The 26,490-nt window shown below is 39.7% G+C and overlaps 3 protein-coding genes across 3 annotated transcripts; all 3 read left to right on the forward strand.

The window, feature by feature from the left end:
• Positions 1–1,138: 1,138 nt before the first annotated feature.
• LOC311003166 (GTPase IMAP family member 8-like) lies at positions 1,139–3,600 on the forward strand (the record flags this gene model as incomplete). The annotated part of the gene is made up of 5 exons (XM_083994851.1): positions 1,139–1,163; positions 1,253–1,939; positions 2,321–3,073; positions 3,185–3,352; positions 3,437–3,600. The coding sequence occupies 5 exons, from the start codon at positions 1,139–1,141 to the stop codon at positions 3,598–3,600; spliced, it is 1,797 nt and encodes a 598-aa protein (XP_083850977.1).
• Positions 3,601–5,395: 1,795 nt separating this feature from the next.
• Positions 5,396–13,473, forward strand: LOC311003167 (GTPase IMAP family member 8-like; the record flags this gene model as incomplete). Its single annotated transcript, XM_083994852.1, has 9 exons — positions 5,396–5,420; positions 5,535–6,218; positions 7,149–7,838; positions 8,146–8,349; positions 8,461–8,622; positions 11,116–11,802; positions 12,189–12,941; positions 13,053–13,220; positions 13,310–13,473. 9 exons carry the CDS (start codon positions 5,396–5,398, stop codon positions 13,471–13,473), a joined length of 3,537 nt encoding a protein of 1,178 aa, XP_083850978.1.
• A 1,437-nt stretch (positions 13,474–14,910) lies between these two features.
• On the forward strand, positions 14,911–25,603 carry LOC311003169 (GTPase IMAP family member 8-like; the record flags this gene model as incomplete). Its single annotated transcript, XM_083994854.1, has 5 exons — positions 14,911–14,935; positions 19,702–20,388; positions 21,915–22,655; positions 23,398–23,610; positions 25,566–25,603. 5 exons carry the CDS (start codon positions 14,911–14,913, stop codon positions 25,601–25,603), a joined length of 1,704 nt encoding a protein of 567 aa, XP_083850980.1.
• Between the last annotated feature and the right edge of the window lie 887 nt (positions 25,604–26,490).

Genomic DNA, 26,490 nt, shown 5'->3' on the forward strand with positions numbered 1-26,490 from the left:
ATGGGGGGGGGGGGGGGGGGGGGTGGACTACGAGTGCTCGTGGTGGAAACAAAGGAGTAACTCCAGGTGTTGCGGGGTGCTCTTGAAGTTGAAATTTTTTTTTATATTATTTCTTTTTGTTATTGTTTTTTCTTTTAATTGATAGGGACTATGAGAACTCACATGAAAATTGGGACAAGAGTGAGGGAATGTTATGTAGCAGAGAGTTTTATCATATACATTGTTGTACTGTACATTAATCATGATGCTTTCTCTGATCCATATTAAAGCTCTCACACAAGTATCATAGCAAATTATAAAGTCCAATTTTGAAATGCCTTTACAGTACTAATAAAGCTGGATCAAATTGATCAAAGGTGGAGAATTGTTTTCCTCTTCTTTTTCAAACTTCAATAAAAGCTTACAGCACAACAACAGGTGAGTGGTGGTGAGCTGGCTGCAGCCTTGGCAGAGTTACTCTGATTACTGGAGAAAAGAGGAGGAGTAAATGCAGAGGCTGCAGATAAGCACGCAAAAACAAAACAATCTGGTTCGTAACTATGACTGAATGAGATGGAAGAAGAGAAAAAGTCCAGAGACCAGATGTAGTTGCAGGGTTAAGGTGAACAGGTGATTGATTGACGGCAGACCATCATGGATGATAATGCCTCAAGTGTAAAGAGAGAGAAAAAAACAAAAAAACAAAATACACCCATTCATACCAAAGGCAAAAAATTAACACACTCCCACAATGTGGAGTAAAAAAACTGACGTCTACATACTGTGCATACAAAGTATGAATTCACCAAACCACACAAGTCACATAATGCTGATGTTGTTGTAAACTATAAAACTGAATATGAGCAGCTACAAATGTCAATGGAAGATTCCATTGGATGAAGCAAAAAATCAACAAATTACTTTCATGAAACCAACAGCTGTGATTTACACAGCCAGCATGGCACAAGGAAATCAAAATGAAAAGTTTAATCAGGCATCTGATGTTTTGAAAATATGCTGTTGGTCCTGTTAATTAAAGGAGGGAGTTGCAGCAATAAAAATATGTGGAAGTGTGAGAGCTATATTCAGTGTTGAGCTCACACAATCGACAACAAGACATAGAGAGAATGAAAACTTATTAGCCCCCTCTTTAGAAAACATGGAGAAAGCTACAACTGCCAAAGGTGAGCATATAAAGAAACTGTGATTCATCAGCAGGTGTAAGTATATTATCCTGCATGTTAATGTCTCTGTCTCACTGTCTTTCTGTCAGAGCTGAATGCAGTGATTGTGGGATCAAAGGACTTAAACAAACATCTGTTTGGAAACATCGTCTTGGGAAGAAATGCATTTGCTGCATTAGATGCATCATTCGACTGTGAGAGAGGAGAAGGAGAAGTATGTGAGCGCAGAGTCACATTGGTCTTAACCCCGGGGTGGCTGCGAGGATATCAACCCTGTGATACACCAGAACTTCTCAAGACAGAGACTATTCTCAGCGTCACTCTGTGTCCACCTGGACTGCACTGTTTCCTCCTGGTGATTAATGCTGAGCTACCATTCAAAGATGTCTACAAGAAGGCAACAAAGAAACACATGGAGCACTGTTTTGGTGAGAGGGTGTGGGATCACACTGTGGTGGTCTTTAGCCACAGAGGTGATCTCAACCATGAAGACTTTGAGGATTACATCAGAAAAGAGGGGGAACCACTGCAGTCACTTCTGGAGGCCTGTGGTAACAGGTATCACTTATTTTGTGTTGGCAGCAATGACAACAGCAAAAACGTCAGGCAGCTGTTTGAGAAGATTGACAACATGGTGGCAGAAAACAGCTGTTATGAAGTCGAGACCGCACGGATACAAAGTGTTCAGGAGAGGAGGAAAGAAGTGGACAAACAAGCCGAGGAGCTGCGTCTGCAGTCACAGCAAAAAAGGGAAAAGCTCAGAAGTCTGCTGAGTGGTGAGTTGAATTTGTGATTTGTTTTATACATGTTTGTTGAGGAAAATTTGGGATCTTGTTTCTGTTGTTTTGCCTATTACATTATTGCCACATTTAATGCCTCATTAAAAAGGAGCTACATATACAGTAGACATTTAAATGTAAAAGTTCATTCAATGCTAATCCAGTTAACTGTCAATGGCTAATTCTTTTACCCGTAGCAAAGCAAGCAAGAGCAATTTGTAAAGCACATAAAATCAGACAAAAGAAATTAAACACATTAACATAAGTTAAAACACCAGATATAGAATAATGGTTAAAAGCATAAATACCATAAAATCAAGTTTTAAGAACAGACAAATGCCTTCTAAAATGGTCATATTTGTAACCGTTTTTGTACAGAACTAAAACCTCACCTAAAGGTCTTGATGGTTGGGTGGGTGTTTTCTGGGAAGAGCGCCGCTGGAAACACCATCTTAGGACGTGAAGTGTTTCAGTCTGGTGAGAGAACGATGAAGGTTTCAAAGCAGAGTGGCGAGGTGGCTGGAAGAGAGGTTGTAGTCGTGGACACTCGTGGATGGTGGAAGTTCTTCCCAGCATCATTTAACCCTGCAGTGGTGAAGACTGAGATATTAAAAGGAGTGTCTCTGTGCTCACCATTACCAAATGTCGTTCTGCTGGTGGTGCCAGCAGATTCTGCATTTACAGATGAACAAAGAAAGGTCACAGAGGACAACATGAAGATACTTGGACAGATAGTGTGGAGACATGTAATTGTGCTGTTTACATCCGTTGACACTTTAGGGAACAAAACTATTGAGCAACACATTGAAAGTGAAGGAACTCCTCTCCGTTGGCTGATTGAGAAATGTGGAAGGAGGTATCATGTCATTGACAACACCAAGACTGCTGGTGACCAGGTAACAGAGCTGCTGGAGAAGATGGAGGAGATGGTGGCAGAAAAATATTTTCTCTACCCAAGTCACACAGATGATGAAGAACCTCAGGAAGAGAAAAGTGACGAACCAACTGAAATCAAAGACGAGAGCACAGCCAAGAAGATCATGGAACAGTTCAACATCGAATGGGATTACAAGAATTGGGAAGATCACCATCTGTTAAAAGGAAATGACAGCATGGAAATACGGCCAATCTGTAAGCACCATGAGACAAAACAAAAATAGTAAAAAGCTACAGCTTCCAGTATGTTTTTGTTTCATCCTCATGTATAACTAACGTGATTATTGTATTTTTTTTTACCACTAGTTGGTGAAGAAGAACAGAGGCTCAAGGATTTTGAAGGAGAGGAAGAAGACAAAACAGAGGCTGCAGATGATGCAGGATCTGGCTCTCTGACCATGATAAAGGGATTGCTGGAGAGAGAGTGGATCAGACGAGAAGCGGCAATGGAACAGTTCTACAGGTTCTTTGCAGGTGAATTGATTGAATATAAAGGAAGTGTTAGTAACTTCTGTCTTGATCAGTTTTGTTGTTTACAACTTTTATTTTATGTCCCAGACAACGCAGCCATTTCTGAACCAGATCCTCATCAGTTGCGAGAATCAAGAGATAAAGTACGACTATGGCAACAAACCAACACAGCTTCAGGCTACGGGACAGCCTCCTACACCTCCAGTAAAGCAGAGGAAGACAATGGGGGACAAGAAGTAAAAAACACCTGATTGTAATGTGAAACCTAAGTCATTTACTGCATTTTATTCAATCATGCAGCGATTTCTGTTATGAAATGAAATAATTTAATTCCAGACAAAAATGCATAGTAGAGGGAAATAGTTCTGCACTGATTATCTATTGCCTATTACAGTAGGACATGCAGAAGTTATCATTTTATATTCATATATAAGTTTAGATATTAACAAAATATTGGAATAGTGTTAGTGAAAATATACACTGTATTACTGATAGAGCATGAAAGTGATTAACTTTATATGACAGCATTTTATCCATATCCCTCACCTCACTCAACCAGTTTATCCTTTTACTGTTTAAAACATTTTTATGATGTTGAACAAAGGAACTGAGCACATGAAGGCGGCATGCAGGTATTTTTCTTATCGTCCTTTAGTGCAGACTATTGTTATCTAGCCAGTATCTGTGGTGGTGCCACCTGATTCTTCTTTTGCTTAAGTGAGGGCATTGGGCTATTAGGCTACAGGGACACTTCAAGAGACACAGGCCTTAATAATAGGGCCTCAGGTCACAACTGTTTGTTTGATTTGAATGTAAAAAGAAGAAACACAAGTGGATGTTTTTGCATCCATAGTATGTTGAACGTGTAACAGTACAGCATTGAATTATATTTTATTACCAATACTGTTTTATAATATTTTTTTGTTGACCCCATATGGTGAATAAATGTGGTCTGGGCGGAAATGTATACAGTATATTTGTACAGTTACACTTGTGGACCTGCCCAGTGCAGTGTGAAGGGAAAACAGCACATTGACTGCACATTTATCTTCCATGTGTTGTGAAGACTTGGGAAGGGAGATTTACTCTATGTTCCTAAGTACTCAGGAATTGTATGTCATTGTGCTGTATTGAAATAATGATGTATTACAGCTCTTACACAAATACCATAGCAAATAACAAAGTCTGTCTTTGAAATGCTGTTATTACATTAATAAAGCTGGATCAAATTTATCAAAGGTGGAGGATTGTTTTTCTGTTCTTTTTCAAATTGAAATAAAAGCTTAAAGCACAACAACAGGTGAGTGGTGGTGAGCTGGCTGCAGCCTTGGCAGAGTTACACTGATTACTGGAGAAAAGAGGAGGAGTAAATGCAGAGGCTGCAGATAAGCACGCAAAAACAAAACAATCCGGTTCGTAACTACATATAACTGTGACTGAGATGGAAGAAGAGAAAAAGTCCAGAGACCGGATGCAGTTGCAGGGTTAAGGTGAACAGGTAAATGATTGACGGCAGACCATCATGGATGATAGATAATGCCTCAAGTGTATAGAGACAGAGAGAAGAAACAAAACCAAAATACACCCATTCATACTGTACCAAAGGCAGAAAGTTAACACACTCCCACGACGTGGAGTGAAAAAACTGACATCTACTGTACATACTGCGCATACAAAGTATGAATTCACCCAACCACACAAGTCACATATTGCTGATGTAGTTGTAAACTATACAACGGAATATGAGCAGCTACAAATGTCAATGGAAGATTTCATTGGATAAAGCAAACAAGCAGCAACTGAGTTTCATGAAACCAACAGCTGTGTTTACAGGGCCAGCACGGAACAAGGAAATCAAGATGACAAGTTTAAGAAGGGATCTGATGTCTTGAAAATATGCTGTTGGTCCTGTTAATGGTAGGAGGGATTTGTAGCAATGAAAATATGTGGAAGTGTCAGAGATACATTCAGTGTTGAGCTCACACAATCGACAACAAGACACAGAGAGAATGAAAACTTATTAGCAGATTTCCCTCTTCAGGAAACATGGAGAAAGCTACAACTGCCAAAGGTAAGTCACTACTGTATGAAAAAAACAATAATAATAAAAAACTGCGATTCATCAGCAGGGTGTGAGTATGTTTTCATTGATGCTAATGTTTCTGTCTCACTGTCTTTCCGTCAGAGCTGAATGCAGTGATTGTGGGATCACAGGGTTCACATAAAAATCTGGTTGGAAACATAATTTTGGGAAGAAACGTATACACAAAAGATGCAACATTTGATTGTGAGAGAGGAGAGGGAGAAGTATGTGAGCGCAGAGTCACATTGATCCAAACTCCGGGGTGGCTGCGAGGATATCAACCCTGTGATACACCAGAACTTCTCAAGACAGAGACTATTCTCAGCGTCACTCTGTGTCCACCTGGACTGCACGCTTTCCTCCTGGTGATTAATGCTGAGCTACCATTCAAAGATGTCTACAAGAAGGCAACAAAGCAATACATGGAGCATTTTTTTGGTGAGAGGGTGTGGGATCACACTGTGGTGGTCTTCAGCCACAGAGGTGACCTCAACCATGAAGACTTTGAGGATTACATCAGTGAAGAGGGGGAACCACTGCAGTCACTTCTGGAGGCCTGTAGTAACAGGTATCATGTCCTTTGTGTTGACGACAATGACAACAGCGGAAATGTCAGGCAGCTGTTTGAGAAGATTGACAACATGGTGGCAGAAAACAGCTGTTATGAAATCGAGACCACACGGATACAAAGTGTTCAGCAGAGGAGGAAAGAAGTGGACAAAAAGGCAGAGGAGCTGCGTCTGCAGACGCAACAAAAAAGGGAAGAGCTCAGAAGTCTGCTGAGTGGTGAGTTGAATTTGCTTGAAATGTTTTTTAATGGAAAATCCTTAGACTTTGGGTATTGGTCTAACACATTAGGGTGGATAACTTGTCAATCTTTTACTGTGGATTATGATCTACTGTTCAGATGAACTGCACAGAATGCATCAGTAAAAAGGAGCTACAGATAGATATTCAAATGTAAAAGCTTATTCACTTCTGATCAGTTTGTTGTCAACCCTTAAAAAGTTAGTCCTTTAACTGTAGCTAAGCAAGCAAAAGTCATTTTTATAGAACATAAAATCAAATGAAAGAACTTAAACATATCAACAAAAGTTAAAACACTAGATTAACACCAGATATAGAACAATGTAAAATGCCATACAGCAGACATGTGGTCAAAAGACGTACAGCTGTGACCTGTCACAGTCTCACGGTGCAACTCATTAAAATAAAGTAATAAACTTCAAAACAAACAACCTCAAAGCTCTCTGTCTTCAGACTTCCCAGATGATCAAACAGGGGAGAACATGAAGCTGTCTTGTGTGATTGGTTACTTAGTTAAATATCAATCTCTACAGTAGGCTGATTTGTTAGTGCTTTGTTATGTTGTTATGATAATTAATACATGCTGAGTAACAAGAATGTAAGTTTAACAAATCCTACAGGAAACACAAATTTATGTTTAATGAATCAATTATTGTGTTGGCCATAATATAGACTAGGGATTTATTGTATCTGCTGAACACTGATGATAAGGAGCTTAAAAAATAACCGGATATTATATCGCAAAAATTTTGCAATATTGGTAAAAAAAAAAAAAAAAAAGAAGAAGTTACAATTAGGTTAATTTCTCAAATAGTTAAATGTGACTACCTGTGTAACTTTCTTTAAAAACCTTGAAGTAACCAAATGTCCCCTAAAATTATCATATTTGTCACCACTGTTTTAAAACAGGGCCAAAACCCCTCCTGAGGATCTTGATAGTCGGGTGGGTGTTTTCTGGGAAGACTGCGGCCGGAAACACCATCTTGGGACGTGAAGTGTTTCAGTTTGGTGAGAGAACGATGAAAGTTTCAAAGCAGAGTGGCCAGGTGGCTGGAAGAGAGGTTGTAGTTGTGGACACTCCTGGATGGTGGAAGTTCTTCCCAGCATCATTTAACCCTGCAGAGGTGAAGACTGAGATATTAAAAGGAGTGTCTCTGTGCTCACCATCACCAAATGTCATTCTGCTGGCTGTGCCACTTGACACATCATTTACAGATGAACAAAGAAAGGTCACAGAGGACAACATGAGGATACTTGGACACAGAGTGTGGCGACATGTTATTGTGCTGTTTACATCCGGAGACACTTTAGGGAACAAAACTATTGAGCAACACATTGAAAGTGAAGGAACTCCTCTCCGTTGGCTGATTGAGAAATGTGGAAGGAGGTATCATGTCATTGACAACACCAAGACTGATGATGACCAGGTAACAGAGCTGCTGGAGAAGATGGAGGAGATGGTGGCAGGAAACAATTTTCTGTACCTCAGTCACACAGTTGTGCCAGAACCTACGGAAGAGAAAAGTGATGAACCAACTGAAATTAAAGATGAGAGTACAGCCAAGAAGATCATGGAACAGCTCGACACAAGATGGGATCGTAAGAACTGGGAGGAAGCCCATTTGTTGAAAGTGAAAGGCAGTATGGATTTATCAGTACACTGTAAGCATCATGACACATTAACATAACAGTAAAAAGCTATACTTTACAGTATTTTCCTGCACTGTCGTAATTTTGTTTCATTCGTTGTGTAATTAACACAATCTTTGTATTTTTTAACCAGTTAGTGACAATGAACAGCATCATGAGACAAAAAAAAAAAAAGTAAAAAGCTACTTTCCAGTATGTTCCTGTTTCATCCTCATGTATAACTAACGTGATTATTGTATTCTTTTTTTACCACCAGTTGGTGAAGAAGAACAGAGGCTCAAAGATTTCGAAGGAGAGGAAGAAGACAAAACAGAGACTGCAGATGATGCAGAATCTGGCTCTCTGAACATGATGAAGAGCTCAGCCAAGATGAGCATGGAACAGTTCAACAACGAATTCAATAATTTGGACGATCTCCGTCTGTTAAAAGGAAAAGACAGCATGAAATTGCGGCCAAACTGTAAGCATCATGAGACAAAACAAAAACAGTAAAAAGCTACACTTTCCAGTATGATCCTGTTTTATCCTATATAACAACTAATGTGATTATTGTTTTTTTTTTAACCACCAGTTGGTGAAGAAGAACAGAGGCTCAAGGATTTTGAAGGAGAGGAAGAAACAGAGACTGCAGATGATGCAGGATCTGGCTCTCTGACCATGATAAAGGGATTGCTGGAGAGAGAGTGGATCAGACGAGAAGCGGCAATGGAACAGTTCTACAGGTTCTTTGCAGGTGAATTGATTGAATATTAATAAAGTGTGAGTAACTTCTGTCTTAAACAGTTTTGTTGTTTACAGCTTTTATTTTATGTCACAGACAACGCAGCCATTTCCGAACCAGATCGTCATCAGTTGCGAGAATCAAGAGATAAAGTACGACTATGGCAGCAAACAAATGAAGAGTCAGGCTACGGGTCAGGCTACGGGTCAGCCTCCTCCAGTTCACCTCCAGTAAAGAAGAGGAAGACAATGGGGGGCAAGAATTAAAGAAACATCTGATTGTAATGTGAAACATAAGTCATTTAGCCTACCGCACTTTATTCAATCATGCAGGTGAATGCGATGGTTTGCATTTTTGTTATGAAATGAAATCATTTAATTACAGACAAAAACGCATAGTAGAGGGAAACTGTTCTGCACTGATAATTTATTGCCTATTAGGACATGCAGAAGCTATCAATTTATATTCATATGTAAGTTTAGATATTAACAAAATATTGGAATAGTGTTAGTGAAAATATACACTGTATTACTGATAGAGAATGAAAGTGATTAACTTTATATGACAGCATTTTATCCATATCCCTCACCTCACTCAACCAGTTTATCCTTTTACTGTTTAAAACATTTTTAAGATGTTGAACAAAGGAACTGAGCACATGAAGGCGCATGCAGGTATTTTAGTTATCATCCTTTAGTGCAGACTATTGTTATCTAGCCAGTATCTGTGGTGGTGCCACCTGATTCTTCTTTTGCTTACTGTAAGTGAGGCCATTTTATGGACTATTAGACTACAGGGACACTTCAAGACACAGGCCTCAGGTCACAACTGTTTGTTTGATTTGAATATAAAAAAAAAAGAAGAAACACAACTGGATGTTTTTTAAGTGTAACATAGTACAGCATAGAATTATATTTTATTACCAATACTTTTTTATAATATTTTTTGTTGATGGTCTGTGTGAAAATGTATGTATATTTGTACAGTTACACTTGTGGAACTGCCCAGTGCAGTGTGAAGGGAAAACACTGCACATTTATCTTTCATGTGTTGTGAAGACTTGGGAAGGGAGATTTACTCTATGTTCCTAGGTACTGAGGAATTCTATGTCATTGTGTTATATTGAAATAATGATGTATTAAAGCTCTACACAAATATCATAGCAAATAATAAAGTCTGTCTTTGAAATGCTGTTATTACATTAAAGCAGAAGTAAGTGGAATATTTGTGTTAATATAAGTCTTAAATAGTTATATCTTCCGACAGCAATCACGTACATACACGTACGAGTGTTTGGTCCGAAACACGGGTCTGTCAGTCACTCTGCTCTGCTGTAAGCCGAGGAGAAAACTTCTTGTATACTTCCTTGTATCCTACAACCTTTATTCAATGAGGAGAGAGAACGGCATGAAGGGCTGTGTGTGCAGCCAAGGGATGCGCGTGAATGTGGTGACGTAGGGACGAGGACCAATAGATCCATGACGAGGGCGGGGGCTGCTACAGTAACTCCATCGGCTGACAAGAATTTACCCAAAACGACCGGATCGCTTACTTCTGCTTTAATAAAGCTCGATCAAATTGATCAAAGGTGGAGGATTGTTTTCCTCTTCTTTTTCAAACTTCAATAAAAGCTGACAGCACAACAACAGGTGAGTGGTGGTGAGCTGGCTGCAGCCTTGGCAGAGTTACTCTGATTACTGGAGAAAAGAGGAGGAGTAAATGCAGAGGCTGCAGATAAGCACGCAAAAACAAAACAATCCGGTTCGTAACTACAGTATGACTGTGACTGAGATGGAAGAAGAGAAAAAGTCCAGAGACCGGATGCAGTTTCAGGGTTAAGGTGAACAGGTGATTGATTGACGGCAGACCATCGTGGATGATAGATAATGCCTCAAGTGTATAGAGACAGAGAGAAGAAAGAAAACCAAAATACACCCATTCATACTGTACCAAAGGCAGAAAGTTAACACACTCCCACGACGTGGAGTGAAAAAACTGACATCTACTGTACATACTGCGCATACAAAGTATGAATTCACCCAACCACACAAGTCACATATTGCTGATGTAGTTGTAAACTATACAACGGAATATGAGCAGCTACAAATGTCAATGGAAGATTTCATTGGATAAAGCAAACAAGCAGCAACTGAGTTTCATGAAACCAACAGCTGTGTTTACAGGGCCAGCATGGAACAAGGAAATCAAGATGACAAGTTTAAGAAGGGATCTGATGTCTTGAAAATATGCTGTTGGTCCTGTTAATGGTAGGAGGGATTTGCAGCAATAATGTGGAAGTGTCAGAGCTACATTCACTGTTGAGCTCAAACAATCGACAACAAGTCACAGAGAGAATGAAAACTTATTAGCAGATTTCCCTCTTCAGAAAACATGGAGAAAGCTACAACTGCAAAAGGTGAGCATATAAAGAAACTGTGATTCATCAGCAGGTGTGAGTATATTTTCCTGCATGTTAATGTCTCTGTCTCACTGTCTTTCTGTCAGAGCTGAATGCAGTGATTGTGGGATCAAAGGACTTAAATAAACATCTGTTTGGAAACATTGTCTTGGGAAGAAATGCATTTTCTGCATTAGATGCAACATTTGACTGTGAGAGAGGAGAGGGAGAAGTATGTGAGCGGAAAGTCACATTGATCCAAACTCCGGGGTGGCTGCGAGGATATCAACCCTGTGATACACCAGAACTTCTCAAGACAGAGACTATTCTCAGCGTCACTCTGTGTCCACCTGGACTGCACGCTTTCCTCCTGGTGATTAATGCTGAGCTACCATTCAAAGATGTCTACAAGAAGGCAACAAAGAAACACATGGAGCACTGTTTTGGTGAGAGGGTGTGGGATCACACTGTGGTGGTCTTTAGCCACAGAGGTGACCTCAACCATGAAGATTTTGAGGATTACATCAGAAAAGAGGGGGAACCACTGCAGTCACTTCTGGAGGCCTGTGGTAACAGGTATCACTTATTTTGTGTTGACAGCAATGACAACAGCAAAAACGTCAGGCAGCTGTTTGAGAAGATTGACAACATGGTGGCAGAAAACAGCTGTTATGAAGTTGAGACCGCACGGATACAAAGTGTTCAGGAGAGGAGGAAAGAAGTGGACAAACAAGCGGAGGAACTGCGTCTGCAGTCACAGCAAAAAAGGGAAAAGCTCAGAAGTCTGCTGAGTGGTGAGTTGAATTTGTGATTTGTTTTATACATGTTTGTTGAGGAAAATTTGGGATCTTGTTTCTGTTGTTTTGCCTATGATTACATTATTGCCACATTTAATGCCTCATTAAAAAGGAGCTACATATAGACATTTAAATGTAAAAGTTCATTCAATGCTAATCCAGTTAACTGTCAATGGCTAATAAGTTTGTCTTTTACTCGTAGCAAAGCAAGCAAGAGTAATTTGTAAAGCACATAAAATCAGACAAAAGAAATTAAACACATTAACATAAGTTAAAACACCAGATATAGAATAATGGTTAAAAGCATAAATACCATAAAATCAAGTTTTAAGAACAGACAAATGCCTTCTAAAATGATCATATTTGTAACCGTTTTTGTACAGAACTAAAACCTCACCTAAAGGTCTTGATGGTTGGGTGGGTGTTTTCTGGGAAGAGCGCCGCTGGAAACACCATCTTAGGACGTGAAGTGTTTCAGTCTGGTGAGAGAACGATGAATGTTTCAAAGCAGAGTGGCGAGGTGGCTGGAAGGGAGGTTGTAGTCGTGGACACTCGTGGATGGTGGAAGTTCTTCCCAGCATCATTTAACCCTGCAGTGGTGAAGACTGAGATATTAAAAGGAGTGTCTCTGTGCTCACCATTACCAAATGTCGTTCTGCTGGTGGTGCCAGCAGATTCTGCATTTACAGATGAACAAAGAAAGGTCACAGAGGACAACATGAAGATACTTGGACAGATAGTGTGGAGACATGTTATTGTGCTGTTTACATCCGGAGACACTTTAGGGAACAAAACTATTGAGCAACACATTGAAAGTGAAGGAACTCCTCTCCGTTGGCTGATTGAGAAATGTGGAAGGAGGTATCATGTCATTGACAACACCAAGACTGCTGGTGACCAGGTAACAGAGCTGCTGGAGAAGATGGAGGAGATGGTGGCAGAAAAATATTTCCTCTACCCAAGTCACACCGATGATCAAGAACCTCAGGAAGAGAAAAGTGATGAACCAACTGAAATCAAAGATGAGAGCACAGCCAAGAAGATCATGGAACAGTTCAACATCGAATGGGATTACAAGAATTGGGAAGATCACCGTCTGTTAAAAGGAAATGACAGCATGGAAATACGGCCAATCTGTAAGCATCATGAGACAAAACAAAAATAGTAAAAAGCTACACCTTCCAGTATGTTCCTGTTTCATCCTCATGTATAGGCTAACTAATGTGTTTATTGTATTTTTTAACCAGTTGGTGAAGAAGAACAGAGGCTCAAGGATTTTGAAGGAGAGGAAGAAGACAAAACAGAGGCTGCAGATGATGCAGGATCTGGCTCTCTGACCATGATAAAGGGATTGCTGGAGAGAGAGTGGATCAGACGAGAAGCAGCAATGGAACAGTTCTACAGGTTCTTTGCAGGTGAATTCATTGAATATAAAGTAGCCTACGTGTGAGTAACTTCTGTCTTGATCAGTTTTGTTGTTTACAGCTTTTATTTTATGCTACAGACAACGCAGCCATTTCTGAACCAGATCCTCATCAGTTGCGAGAATCAAGAGATAAAGTACGACTATGGCAACAAACCAACACAGCTTCAGGCTACGGGACAGCCTCCTACACCTCCAGTAAAGCAGAGGAAGACAATGGGGGACAAGAAGTAAAAAACGCCTGATTGTAATGTGAAACATAATTAATTTAGCCTACTGTATTTTATTCAATGATGCAGGGCTTTCAACAGGATGGTTTACATTTCTGTTATGAAATGAAATCATTTAATGCACAGTAGCGGGAAACTGTTCTGCACTGATGATTTATTGCCTATTGGGACATGCAGAAGCTATCATACAGTATATTCATATTTTCAATACTAGCAAAATATTAGAATAGTGTTAGTGAAAATATACACTGTATTACTGATATGACTACGTTGAACAAAGGAACTGAGCACATGATGGCGGCATGCAGGTATTTTTCTTATCGTCCTTTAGTGCAGACTATTGTTATCTAGCCAGTATCTGTGGTGGTGCCACCCGATTCTTCTTTTGCTTACTGTAAGTGAAGGCATTTTATGGACTATTAGGCTACATGGACATTTCAAGACACAGGCCTTAATAATAAGGCCTCAGGTCACAACTGTTTGTTTGATTTGAATGTAAAAAGAAGAAACACAAATAGATCTAACATAGTGGATTGTAAAACTATATTTTATCAATACTGTTTTAATAAACTTTTTATGACTCCAGATGGTGAATAAATATTGTCTGGGTGGAATATATTTGTACAGTTACACTTGTGGACCTGCCCAGTGCGGTGTGAAGGGAAAATTGCACCACTGACTGACTGCACATTTATCTTTCATTCCTTGAAACCAGCTTTTTACTCACTGGTTACAGAGATTTCTTACACAATAACATTGTAATTTCTATGCTTATCTATTATTTCCTCTGACGTTTTTTTGCGTTAAATTAAGAGGGACAATGAGAGACTGACAGGAACGAAACTGATATAGAAATCAGTTTCCATCCAAATTCAAAATATTTGTCTTACACAAATATCATAGCAAATAATAAAGTCTGTCTTGGGTGGAAGAAGAGAAAACGTCTAGAGACTGGATGCAGTTGCAGGGTTAGGGTGAACAGGTGACCGATTGATTGATAGCAGACCATCATGCGCAATAGACAATGTCTCAAGTGTAGAGAGAGAGAACAGCAAAACACAAACTGATGAAAACATACTACGGATGCAAAGTATGAATTCATCCAACCACACAAGTCCCATATTGCTGATGTAGTTGTAAACTATGAAACTCAATATGAACAGCTTCAAATGTCAACAAAGGTTTCATGGGATGAAGCAAACAAGCTGCAAAAGAGTTTAATGAAACCAGCAGCTGTGGTCTACAGGGACGGCATGGAACAAGGAAATCAAGATGGTAAGTTTTATCTGATATCTTGAAAATATGCTGTTGGTCCTGTTAATGGTAGGAGGGAGTTGGAGCAATGAAAATATGTGGAAGAGTGAGAGCTACATTCAGTGTTGAGCTCACACAATCAACAACAAGACAGAGAGAGAATCAAAACGTATTAGCAGATTTCCCTCTTCAGAAAACATGAAGAAAGCTACAACTGCCAAAGGTGAGTCGATACAAAAACTGTGATTCATCAGCAGTATGCCAGTATATTTTCCTTCATGTTAATGTCTCTGTCTCACTGTCTTTCTGTCAGAGCTGAATGCAGTGATTGTGGGATCAAAGGACTCGCATAAACATCTTGTCCAAAACATCATCCTGGGAAGAAATTATTTCAATGCATTAGATGCAGACTTTGACTGTGAGAGAGCAGAGGGAGAAGTATGTGAGCACAAGGTCACAATAGTTCAAACCACGGGGTGGTGGAGAGGATATGAACTCTGTGATACAGCAGAACTTTTCAAGACAGAGACTATTCTCAGCGTCACTCTGTGTCCACCTGGACTACACGGTTTCCTCCTGGTGATTAATGCTGAGCTACCATTCAAAGATGTCCACAAGAAGGCAACAAAGAAACACATGGAGCACTGTTTTGGTGAGAAGGTGTGGGATCACACTGTGGTGGTCTTCAGCCACAGAGGTGACCTAGACCATGAGACCATTGAGGATTACATCAGAAAAGATGGGGAACCACTACAGTCACTTCTGGAGGCCTGTAGTAACAGGTATCACGTCCTTTGTGTTGACGGCAAAGACAATAGCAAAAACGTCAGGCAGCTGTTTGAGAAGATTGACAACATGGTGGCAGAAAACAGCTGTTATGAAATTGAGACTACACGGATACAAAGTGTTCAGGAGAGGAGGAAAGAAGTGGACAAAAGAGCTGAGGAGCTGCGTCTGCAGTCACAACAAAAAAGGCAAAAGCTCAGAAGTCTGCTGAGTGGTGAGTTAAGTTTGTTTTATATGTTTGTAAAAAAGGAGAATTCTTGAGTCCTATGTCTGTTGTAACATTGTAGCAGTATTAAGGGTGAGTAATCTGAGATGGCTCCATATCTCAGTTTGCAAATGCAAATATTCTGGCTGTAATTGTTGTCCCTTAGATCAGTATTTCAAAATTACATGATTCGATACTCTGTAGTGACATACAGTATTGGGTGATTTTATGATTACTTGCCATACTTTTTTTTTTTAGCTCCCTTAATATCGATGTCAGTGATATTGCTGCAACTATTCATAAGACTTAAATGTCTATATAAGGTCTTAATGATTTAATCTCAAAAGTTCATTTTCAAGTTTTCAGAGCTTTCAGTTATATCTCAGATTTTACTCACAGCCTTTTGCACTGGATATTTTGTAGCAAAGTCAGATTTTAAAGACTGTTTTCATTTACAGAGCCAAAACCCCACCTGAGGATCTTGATAGTCGGGTGGGTGTTGTCTGGGAAGAGTGGCGCTGGTGACAGGATTTTAAACCATGAAGCTTTTCACTCTGGTGAGAGAACGGTAAAAGTTTCAAAGCAAAGTGGCCAGGTGGCAGGAAGAGAGGTTGTGGTGGTGGACACTCCTGGATGGTGGAAGTTCTTCCCAGCAGCATTAACCCCATCAGATGTTATGACTGAGATTTTAGCAGGAGTGCCTCAGTGCTCTCCATCACCTAATGTCATTCTGCTGGTGGTACCAATTAGTACATCATTTACAGAGGAACAAAAGAGAATCACAGTGGACAACATGAAGATATTTGGACACACAGTGTGGAGACATGTTATTGTCCTTTTTACATTTGGAGACACTTTGGGGAGCAAAACCCCTGAGCAACACATTGAGAGTGAAGGGAAACCTCTCCGATGGCTGATTGAGAAATGTGGGAAGAGGTATCATGTCATTGACAACACACGCAAGGATGATGACCAGGTTATAGAGCTGCTGGAGAAAATGGACGAGATGGTGGCAGGAAACTCCTGTTTTAACATCAGTGAAAGAGATAATCCACAACTTGAGGAAGAGAAATATGAGGATCCAACTGAAATCATAGATGAGAGTAAAGTCAAGGAGATCCTAAATCAGTTCAACATCAAATGGGATTACAAGAACAGGGAGGAACCCTGTCTGTTCAAAGGAGACAGCAGTATGGAAGCAATAATAACCTGTAAGCATAATGAGACATTGCCTGAACAATTTTACAGCATATTCTTAAATTTGATCCATATGTCTAACGTGATTATTTAATTTTTCAACCAGTTAGTGAAGATGAACAGAGGCTTAAAGATTTCGAGGGAGAGGAAGAACACAAACCAGAAAGTGCAAATGATGCAGGATCTGACTTTTTGGAAAAGATCAACAGATTGATGGAGAGAGAGTGGCTCAGACGAGAAGCATCATTGGTGCACTTGTACAAGCTCCTTGCAGGTAAATTAATGTAATAATTTAAGTCATTGCATGTAATTTAGTCTTGTTCAGCCTTGTGTTGTTTTAACATTTATTTTCTGCTCCAGACCGAACAGCCATCTCTGAACCAGATCATCATCAGCTGCGAGAATCAAGAGAAAAAGTACGATTATGGCAGCAAACCTGTGCAACTTCAGGCTACCAATCAGCCTCCGTCACCAGCCGGGAAACAGAAGAGGACAATGGGCAAGAAGCAGTTTAATGTAAATATGTAACATGGAAGTTAATAAGTCATTTACTGCACATAATTAAATTATATCTGTACGAACAATTACCTAATGAGAATGATTTATAATTTTCTTAAGAAAATGAGGAGGTTCCTCTCTCAAGTAGCCTACATGTGTTTAGGTGTAATATAGTGGATCATATAATATTACTGTATTTTATTATCATTACTGTTTTAATAATAAACTTTTGTTGACTATAGGGTGAATAAATATTATCTTGAAATGTATGTAATGTATTGTACAGTTAAAACTTGTGGACCTGGCCTATGGAGTGTAAAGGACAAATACCATGACTGACTGACTGAATGAATACATACTATACTGCACAACAGTTTGGTATGTGACACTTTGTCCCTGAATGATTTTGTGATATTTATAAACTCTGATACAATTACTGTGATGAGGAGGAACTTTTTTAATTTTTTTTTAATTTTTATTAACATTTTTATTTAATCTTGAAATGTATGTATATTTCGAATGAGATTTATAAATGAGAGAATCTGAGAAAGAGAGAGAGAGAGATGCAGGATGCAGATTTTATTACTTTCAATTTAAAGCAGAAGTAAGCTGAATATTTGTGTTAATATAAGTCTTAAATAGTTATATCTTCCGACGGCAATCACTTACATAGAGTGTTTGGTCCGAAACACGGGTCTGTCAGTCACTCTGCTCTGCTGTAAGCCGAGGAGAAAACGTCTTGTATACTTCCTTGTATCCTACAACCTTTATCCAATGAGGAGAGAGAACGGCATGAAGGGCTGTGTGTGCAGCCAAGGGATGCGCGTGAATGTGGTGACGTAGGGACGAGGACCAATAGATCCATGACGAGGGCGGGGGCTGCTAAATAACGAAGTTAGCCAAAACGACCGGATCGCTTACTTCTGCTTTAAGAAATATTGTTTTAGAACTCAAAACAATTTTTCTTAAAGCTTAAATTTGATTTGCCAAAGTATCAGTGACAATATTTGAAACAAGATGATTGGCACTATATCTGTCATTCACTGGAACCAGCTTGGTTACTGAGACTGTTAATTAAGTTTCTATGGTTGATATCTTATGTAATAAAACTGTATTTTGTATTCTTTTTGTTATTGTTTTTGGGCAGGTTTTGCATTTAATTGATACGAACCATGAGAGACTGACAGGAAAGTTGGGAAGAGAGTGAGGGAATGGCATGTACTGTAGAAAAGAGTTTTATCATATCTACACATTGTTGTACTGTATACTGAAATTATGATGTTTTCACTGAATCTTATCAAAGCTACATTGCAAATAAGACAGTCCAACTTTGAAATGCTGTTATAATATTAATAAAGCCGGATCAAATTGATCAAAGGTGGAGAAATGTTTTCTGGCTTCTTTTTTTCAAACTTAAATAAAGCTCACAGCACAACAACAGGTGAGTGGTGGTGAGCTGGCTGCAGCCTTGGCAGAGTTACACTAATTACTGGAGAAAAGAGGAGGAGTAAATGCAGAGGCTGCAGATGAGCATGCAAAAACAAAACAATCCGGTATACCTATAACTATGACTGTGACTGAGATGGAAAAATACAGAGACTGGATGCAGTTGCAGTGGGAGCCACATAGAAGTTCCCATCCCAGCTGGCTGCCATTCAGCTGTAGGTGAACAGGTGATGATTGATGGTCGACCATCATGCATGATAAGCACTGTCTCAAGAGAGAACAGCAAAAATAAAACACACTCATTCATAGCAAAGGCGGAAATTAATACACACTCAACAGGGAACATAAACTGATGTCTACACACTGTGTAAAGTATGAATTCACTTACGCCACAAGTCACATATTGCTGATGTCGTTGTAAACTATGAAACTGAATATGAACAGCTACAAATGGCAATGGAAGATTTCATTGGATGAAGCAAACAAGCAGCAAGTGACTTTCATGAGCCAGCTGTGATTTACAGGGACAGCATGGAACAAGGAAATCAAAATAACAAGTTTCATCAGGCAACTTATGTCTTGAAAATATGCTGTTGGTCTTGTTACAGTAATTGCAGCAGGGTGTTGCAGCAATGAAAATGTGTGAAAGTGTCAGAGCTGCATTCAGTGTTGAGCTCACACAATCGACAACAAGACGAGAGAATGAAAACTTATTAGCACATTTCCCTCTTCAGGAAACATGGAAAAAGCTACAACTGCCAAAGGTGAGTCGATCAAGAAATTTTGATTCATCAGCAGGATGTGAATATTTTCTTTCATGTTAATGTTTCAATTCTGTCTCACTGTCTTTCTGTCAGAGCTGAATGCAGTGATTGTGGGATCAAAAGGCTCACATAAACATCTCGTTGGAAACATAATTCTGGGAAAAAACGTGTTTGATGCAATAGATGCAACATTCGACTGTGAGAAAGGAGAAGGAGAAGTATGTGAGCGCAGAGTCACGTTGGTCCAAACCCCAGGGTGGGCACGACTATTTCAACCCTGTGATACACCAGATCTTCTCAAGACAGAGACTATTCTCAGCGTCACTCTGTGTCCACCTGGACTGCACGCTTTCCTCCTGGTGATTAATGCTGAGCTACCATTCAAAGATAGCCACAAGAAGGCAACAAAGCAATACATGGAGCATTTCTTTGGTGAGAGCGTGTGGGATCACACTGTGGTGGTCTTCAGCCACAGAGGTGACCTAGACCACAAAGCCTTTGAACATTACATCAGCGAAGAAGGTGAACCGCTGCAGTCACTTCTGGAGGCCTGTGGTAACAGGTATCATGTTCTTCATGTTGACGACAATGACAACAGCAAGAATGTCAGGCAGCTGTTTGAGAAGATTGACAACATGGTGGCAGAAAACAGCTGTTATGAAATCGAGACCACACGGATACAAAGTGTTCAGCAGAGGAGAAAAGAAGTGGACAAAAAAGCAGAGGAGCTGCGTCTGCAGACGCAACAAAAAAGGCAAAAGCTCAGAAATCTCCTCAGTGGTGAGTTTAATTTGTTTGATTTCATAAATATTAAAAAGAAATATATCTGTAGTAGTATCTGTGTAATGTTTTATCCATTAGTTGTAATATCAGTGTAGTGGGTATTGCTATGGCAATAAACAGCAGGTGTCAGAAAATCAGCTTTTTGGAAACCCGAAACGAAACAAACAAACAGTAGCCTAAATTGTATGAAACAAAACAAAACTAGCAGCTGTGACTAGATTGAAAGCTCAGAAAAAAGAAAACTTTTAAAGATCAAATCACCTATTGGCTGTATTTTAAAAGTGTCCTTACAGTAGCTAGCATTATAGCTGTTAGCTGGTGCTAGCTAACATTTTGTTAGACAATGCTATCAGGCTAGCATTACTATTAGGGCAAATTAAAATAAAATCATTTGCTATAATTTGTTGCTCATCTTTGTTTTGTTTTTTTGTTTTCTATGTCCACTTACTCACATAGGTATATCTGAGCAGTTCTCTGCTCCCTCTTACCTGGTGCTGCTCCTTCTTTTCCTATGACCTCAAACTATTCTATGTGTAAATAAAATAAAGAACACATTGCAGTTACTCACCATCACTCACGAGTCCCAGGCAGCCATTGATACTCGTCTCTTGACCTCCCGTTCGGTAGTTGTGATCCCAGGCATTAATAATCCCCTTGTCGCCACGTTAAATATATGTGATGCCTTGATCCTTTCGCCGTCCCGTTCCGTCGTTGTGGTCGCTGGTCGCTGACGGTCGCCATTTTTAAAAAATCCCGCGCTGCTGTCTGGCGTATCCTAGCAACGCTGGCAGCACTTCCGTATCCTCTTGAGACAGCCTGACGCAGCCTGAGCCTGACAGGCAAATCCTAATATTTCTCTAGTCACTCCTCCTATTAATAACAACAGTGTAGAATCTAGACAGACCATCAGATATTTGGAAAAAAAAAAAAAAGCCCAGATCAAATCACCTCTAGATTTTTTATTTAGTTGTAATTTAAATATTAAACTCCTACCTTTTCTCTGCAGTGTTGTTGCACTACAGCTGTTAGTGTTAGCTAACATTTTGTTAATGCTATCAGGCCAAATTAAAACAAAATCATTTGCTATCATTTATTGCAAGTATTTAATTATTTCTTAAAAGTAGGCCTACCCTACAGAAAAAGTGTGTCCCATAGGCCTATCAATTTAAAGGGATAGTTCAGCTTTTTTGAAGTGGGGTCCTAATGGCCATTAAGTAGGCTATAGGCTATAATAGGCTATCTGCAGTATCTGCGCGATGCTCCGGTGTTTCTCAGTGGGGGGAGCAGAGACCTCTCTACTGCAGATAATGGCCATACCTCATACAACCCCACTTCAAAAAAGCTGAACTAGCCTACCTTTAATGTGCAATTACAGGACAGTTTTGTAATTTACGTGACATTCTGGATTTTATGAACACACCATTATTTTTGACCTTTTGTTTTTGTTATTGATTTTAAAAGAAAACCAACAACTCATACACAAGCTAACTGCTATTTATATGATCTGACTTTTTCATACACAGAGCCAAAACCCCACCTGAGAATCTTGATGGTCGGCTGGGTGTTTTCTGGGAAGAGCGCCACCGGAAACAGCATCTTAGGACGTGAAGCCTTTCAGTCTGGTGAGAGGACGGTGAAAGTCTTAAAGCAAAGCGGTAAGGTTGCAGGAAGAGAGGTCGTGGTGGTGGACACTCCTGGATGGTGGAAGTTCTTCCCAGCATCATTTTGCCCTTCGGATTTGAGGAGCCAGATTTTAGCAGGAGTGTCTCTGTGCTCTCCATCACCAAACGTCATTCTTCTGGTGATGGCACTTGAGACATCATTTACAGACGATCAAAAAAAGGTCATAGAGGACAACATGAAGATGTTTGGACACAGAGTGTGGAGACATGTTATCTTGTTGTTTACAAGCTGGGACACTTTGGGGAACAAAACTATTGAGCAACACATTGAAAGTGAAGGAACGCCTCTCTGTTGGCTGATTGAGAAATGTGGCAAAAGGTACCATGTCATTGACAACACCAAGACTGATGATGACCAGGTAACAGAGCTGCTGGAGAAGATGGATGAGATGGTGGCAGGAAACAGCTGTTTTTACCTCCCTGAAACAGAAGAACCAGTAACTGAGGGAGAGGACAGTGAGGAACTGACTGACATCAGAGATGATAGCACAGCCAAGGAGATCATAGAACAACTAAACCTCGAATGGGATCGAAATCTCTGGAGAAAAAAAGATGACGACAGTATGGATGCTGCAATTTTCTGTAAGCATGCAGGGACATAAAAAGACAATAATTTTAGGTCTAAAAGAATGAATCTGAATGCTATGCAGTACAGTAGTTCTGTCTGCTCGCACATGGCCACAGCAGCGTATAATGGGAGCAGACAGATCTTAGGTTGTTTAGGCTATTTACATCCTACAAAAACGCAATTTCTTTCACAGACATGGTCAGATGGCTATTCAATAATACACCAAGGGGTTTGTTTACTTCAAGAAAGCGGACATGTTCGTAAATATAGCTGTAATACAAAATATTGCAAAATCTTGCATGAGAGTCAAGTTGACGCTGTCAGTATGTTTACAGGCAGCGCTCCCGTTTGTTTCATCAACAAAGTAATATCTACTTGAGGCACAACGTTTTTGTTACAGTAAGGGCAAATTTGGTTTATTCCCACAAAAACAAATGGGAGCGCTCCTGTTTGTTTTTGTTTGAATAAACTAACTTGACTGGAAACTGTAAATAAAAGATGAATGCAACATACTTGAGGACTATTTGGACAAATAATTGTTTACGACATGCCTTGAATTGGGACATACACACTCAATAGTTGGTGGGGACATGGGCCAAAAATCAGGCCTAAAATCATCTAGTGTGTATTGAGTATCAGGTCTAGCTTGATGCAGCCCTTTATCTTGGCAACAGCATTAATCTGATTAAAACAAACAAATTCTAGCTAGTTTTATCAAATACAATTAACATGATTATTGTTGTATTTTCTACCCAGTTAGTGAAGCCAGGGAGAGGCTCAAGGATTTTGAAGGAGAAGTAGAAGAGATGAAGGACCATCATGACGACTCAGACGATGAGTTCAACATCTTTGAAGAAGCTGAAGACGATTCGGGGTCTGGTGCTCTGAGCAGGATGAAGGCATTGCTGGAGAGAGAGTGGAGCAGACGAGAGGTGTCAATGGAATATTTCTACCGGATTGTCCTTGCAGGTGAAAGGGAAAAAAAATCAATTTGTGAATAACTCAAGTTTCATTTGGTTTTGTATAGTTTAACATTTTATTTTCTTCCATAGGCCAAACAGAGGAAAGTTCTCTTCAGCTGCAGAAATCAAGAGGTAAAATACTATCGTGCCTAGAAGCCAAGAACAAGAGAAGTCCTGCAAACACCCCTCCTCTCAGGCCTCGTGATAATTATCCTGCTGTGAAGTGAAAGCAAATAACGAGCTGAGACAGAGACACGTCTTAATACCATGTTCTGAGTTTAGTACTATTTTGTTATGAAATTGCCATTGGATGTTCATTGATGGATATTTTAGAGCTAAAACTCCAGGACTCTTACTGTGCATGCTGCTGGTACACCATTTAATGGTGCAGCTTCAGAGAGACAATGGCGGCAAAGATGATCTGAAATACCAAACTGCATAGTTTTCCTCTGCACTCAACAGTTTGTGACTCAGTCCAAGAATGAGCCGTGGGATTGAGAGACAAACTCTGATGCAACCACTCGTGCAAAGGAAGAAATATTGGGATTTTGTCATGAGAATCTTTCTCAGAGAAATATAATATTGAAGGTGCAGATTTTATTATTTGAAATGTATGCTTTAGCATTACATTTCTTAGTCCAAAATGTTTGTGAAAAATGTTTTAAGATTTTGAGTGAATCTGTTCTGTAGATGATTCAGTATGATACGGCGTGAGGATGTGTACAGTACGATGTGATAGGCCGAATGCTCAGAAGTGAGATTTACCCCAAGAGATTCTTTCAGGAAATGCAGCTGCAGGAGCTCAGGATTTTTCTACAGATTGTTAGGTTGTATTTACAGAAAGAAAGAAAGAAAGAAAGAAAGAAAGAAAGAAAGAAAGAAAGAAAGAAAGAAAGAAAGAAAGAGAAGAAAGAAAGAAAGAAAGAAAGAATGCCTGCATGTTAAGTCCAACTTTATCATGATTATACTAATAAAGCTGGATCATTAAAATAGCAACTTGCATATCACTGCATGGTGCAACCTCCTCACAACTAAGGGTGCTTTCAAGCTGAACCACTTTGATGTAAATAAACTGCTGCTTCCATCAATTAGTTTTGGTTCTTTTAGTCTGGTGTAAAACTGTGAATCTAAGTCAAACTAAATAATCAGACAGACGCAGCACAAAGATGTGATTCTTGGTCTATTGCCAACAACAAGGACTACAGTACTACTAAATCCATCATCTGGCCACAAACTGTTAAGGCAACTGCAGGTCATGCAGCACGTTGCTGCGTATAATGTGTTTATCTCCTCCTGAAACTGCACAGACTACATGTATTTACAATGCTAGTCAATACTGAAACAATGAAGAATGACAACTATATAGAAACATGACCAAATAGAAGCTCCTCTCACCAAACTATTACAGTAGAACATATTGTAATGTTATTCACTGTTGCCCATAAAGTTGGAATATATAATAAAATATTTTTATTACCTCTTCTCATGAAATGATTGTGATTTATTCTTGATAGATAAAGTGTATATCTTCTCAAAACTTTATTGACCAATCTCTTCCAAACATATCGATTCGTAAATTATTCAGGTTTTCATAAAGCACAAAGAGAAATACAGGTTGTTGCAGGTTGCACGCATCTCCTGCTGCTGTTTGTCTCAACAGTGCATCAGTCTGATGTCAATCAATCTAACATTCAGCTAGTTACCCGACCACATTTCTGCAACCAGGGACAAACTGAATGCAGTAAGATCCAAACACTAACATGGTGGTGAGATGCACAGATCAGTCACTCCTGATTCATAGGTCAGAGCCAGTTAGTCACATGTGGAGTCACCGAACTGCAGCAGGTGAATAGATCCACCTCAGTTTCCTCCAGGCAGATATTATAATGATACCACTCTATGCCTTTTTACTGAAATTGACCTTTTTGTGATTTTCCTTTACTACTTTATTGATATCCTCAGGTCATCGCTACAAAAGATGTCCGTACAACCCCATCTAACTGCTTTGATGAATTACAATGGGTCAGAAATAGCAGAGATGTGTAGTCGTTTCGTCAGATGAAGAGCTGTGAATGTGTACTTGAATCCTAGCGAGGTCCCCGAGCTCATCAGCAGGACCAGCAGAGGGGATTAGGAGTGCCATGGATTACCAGCAGAACGGCGAGAGGGGATCTCTCTGTTTTATCAGAATGAACATTAATCCAGAGCTAAACCCTCTAAAATGTCTGTATTCACAAGGACACGGACATCGATATGTAAATACATAACACGCTCTCTGTTTGATATCATTTAACATATCAATAGGTCCTTTTACATTCTGGGCTCTTGTGCACAGACAGACACATAAAAGACCAACAGGTGGGTTTGAATATAAAAGACAGGAAGGAAGAAGAGGTGGCAGAATTGTAAGAAAGGAGAGGTACAGTAACTAAGAGGAAAAAGAAGCAGACAGAGGTGATAATTGTATTCACAGATAATGACCTCTGTGTTCTAATAAACAGTCAGGATGTAGCACTCGTCCTCTGACGTGTTGCTCATTAACACGGTCTGAAGTGTTAAGGGTTTTTTTTCTTCGGTTTTCATTTGTTTTTCATCTGCACAGTGCACACAGTCACTTCTTCAGAACAACTGACCCCGGGCCGGCGCTCAAACTGGAAGAAACATAAACGCTGTCTGCTCCTCTCTGGTATATCAGCAAATCACTGCAAATAAAAATAACACGGGAGGAAAAGCGGAAAATTCACAAGAAAAACAAAAAGTCTTCACGGTTGTCTGAGGCTGATGCTGCAGCACTGAGAAAAGCAAACTGCGACAAAAAGAAATGAAAGCAGAAGAAATCATAACGTACCCAAAGCATATGACATTAACATCCACTGACGCTTCGGCT

This window comes from Trachurus trachurus (genome assembly GCF_905171665.1).
Source record: "Trachurus trachurus genome assembly, chromosome: 19".
NCBI classification, from domain to species: Eukaryota; Metazoa; Chordata; class Actinopteri; order Carangiformes; family Carangidae; genus Trachurus; species Trachurus trachurus.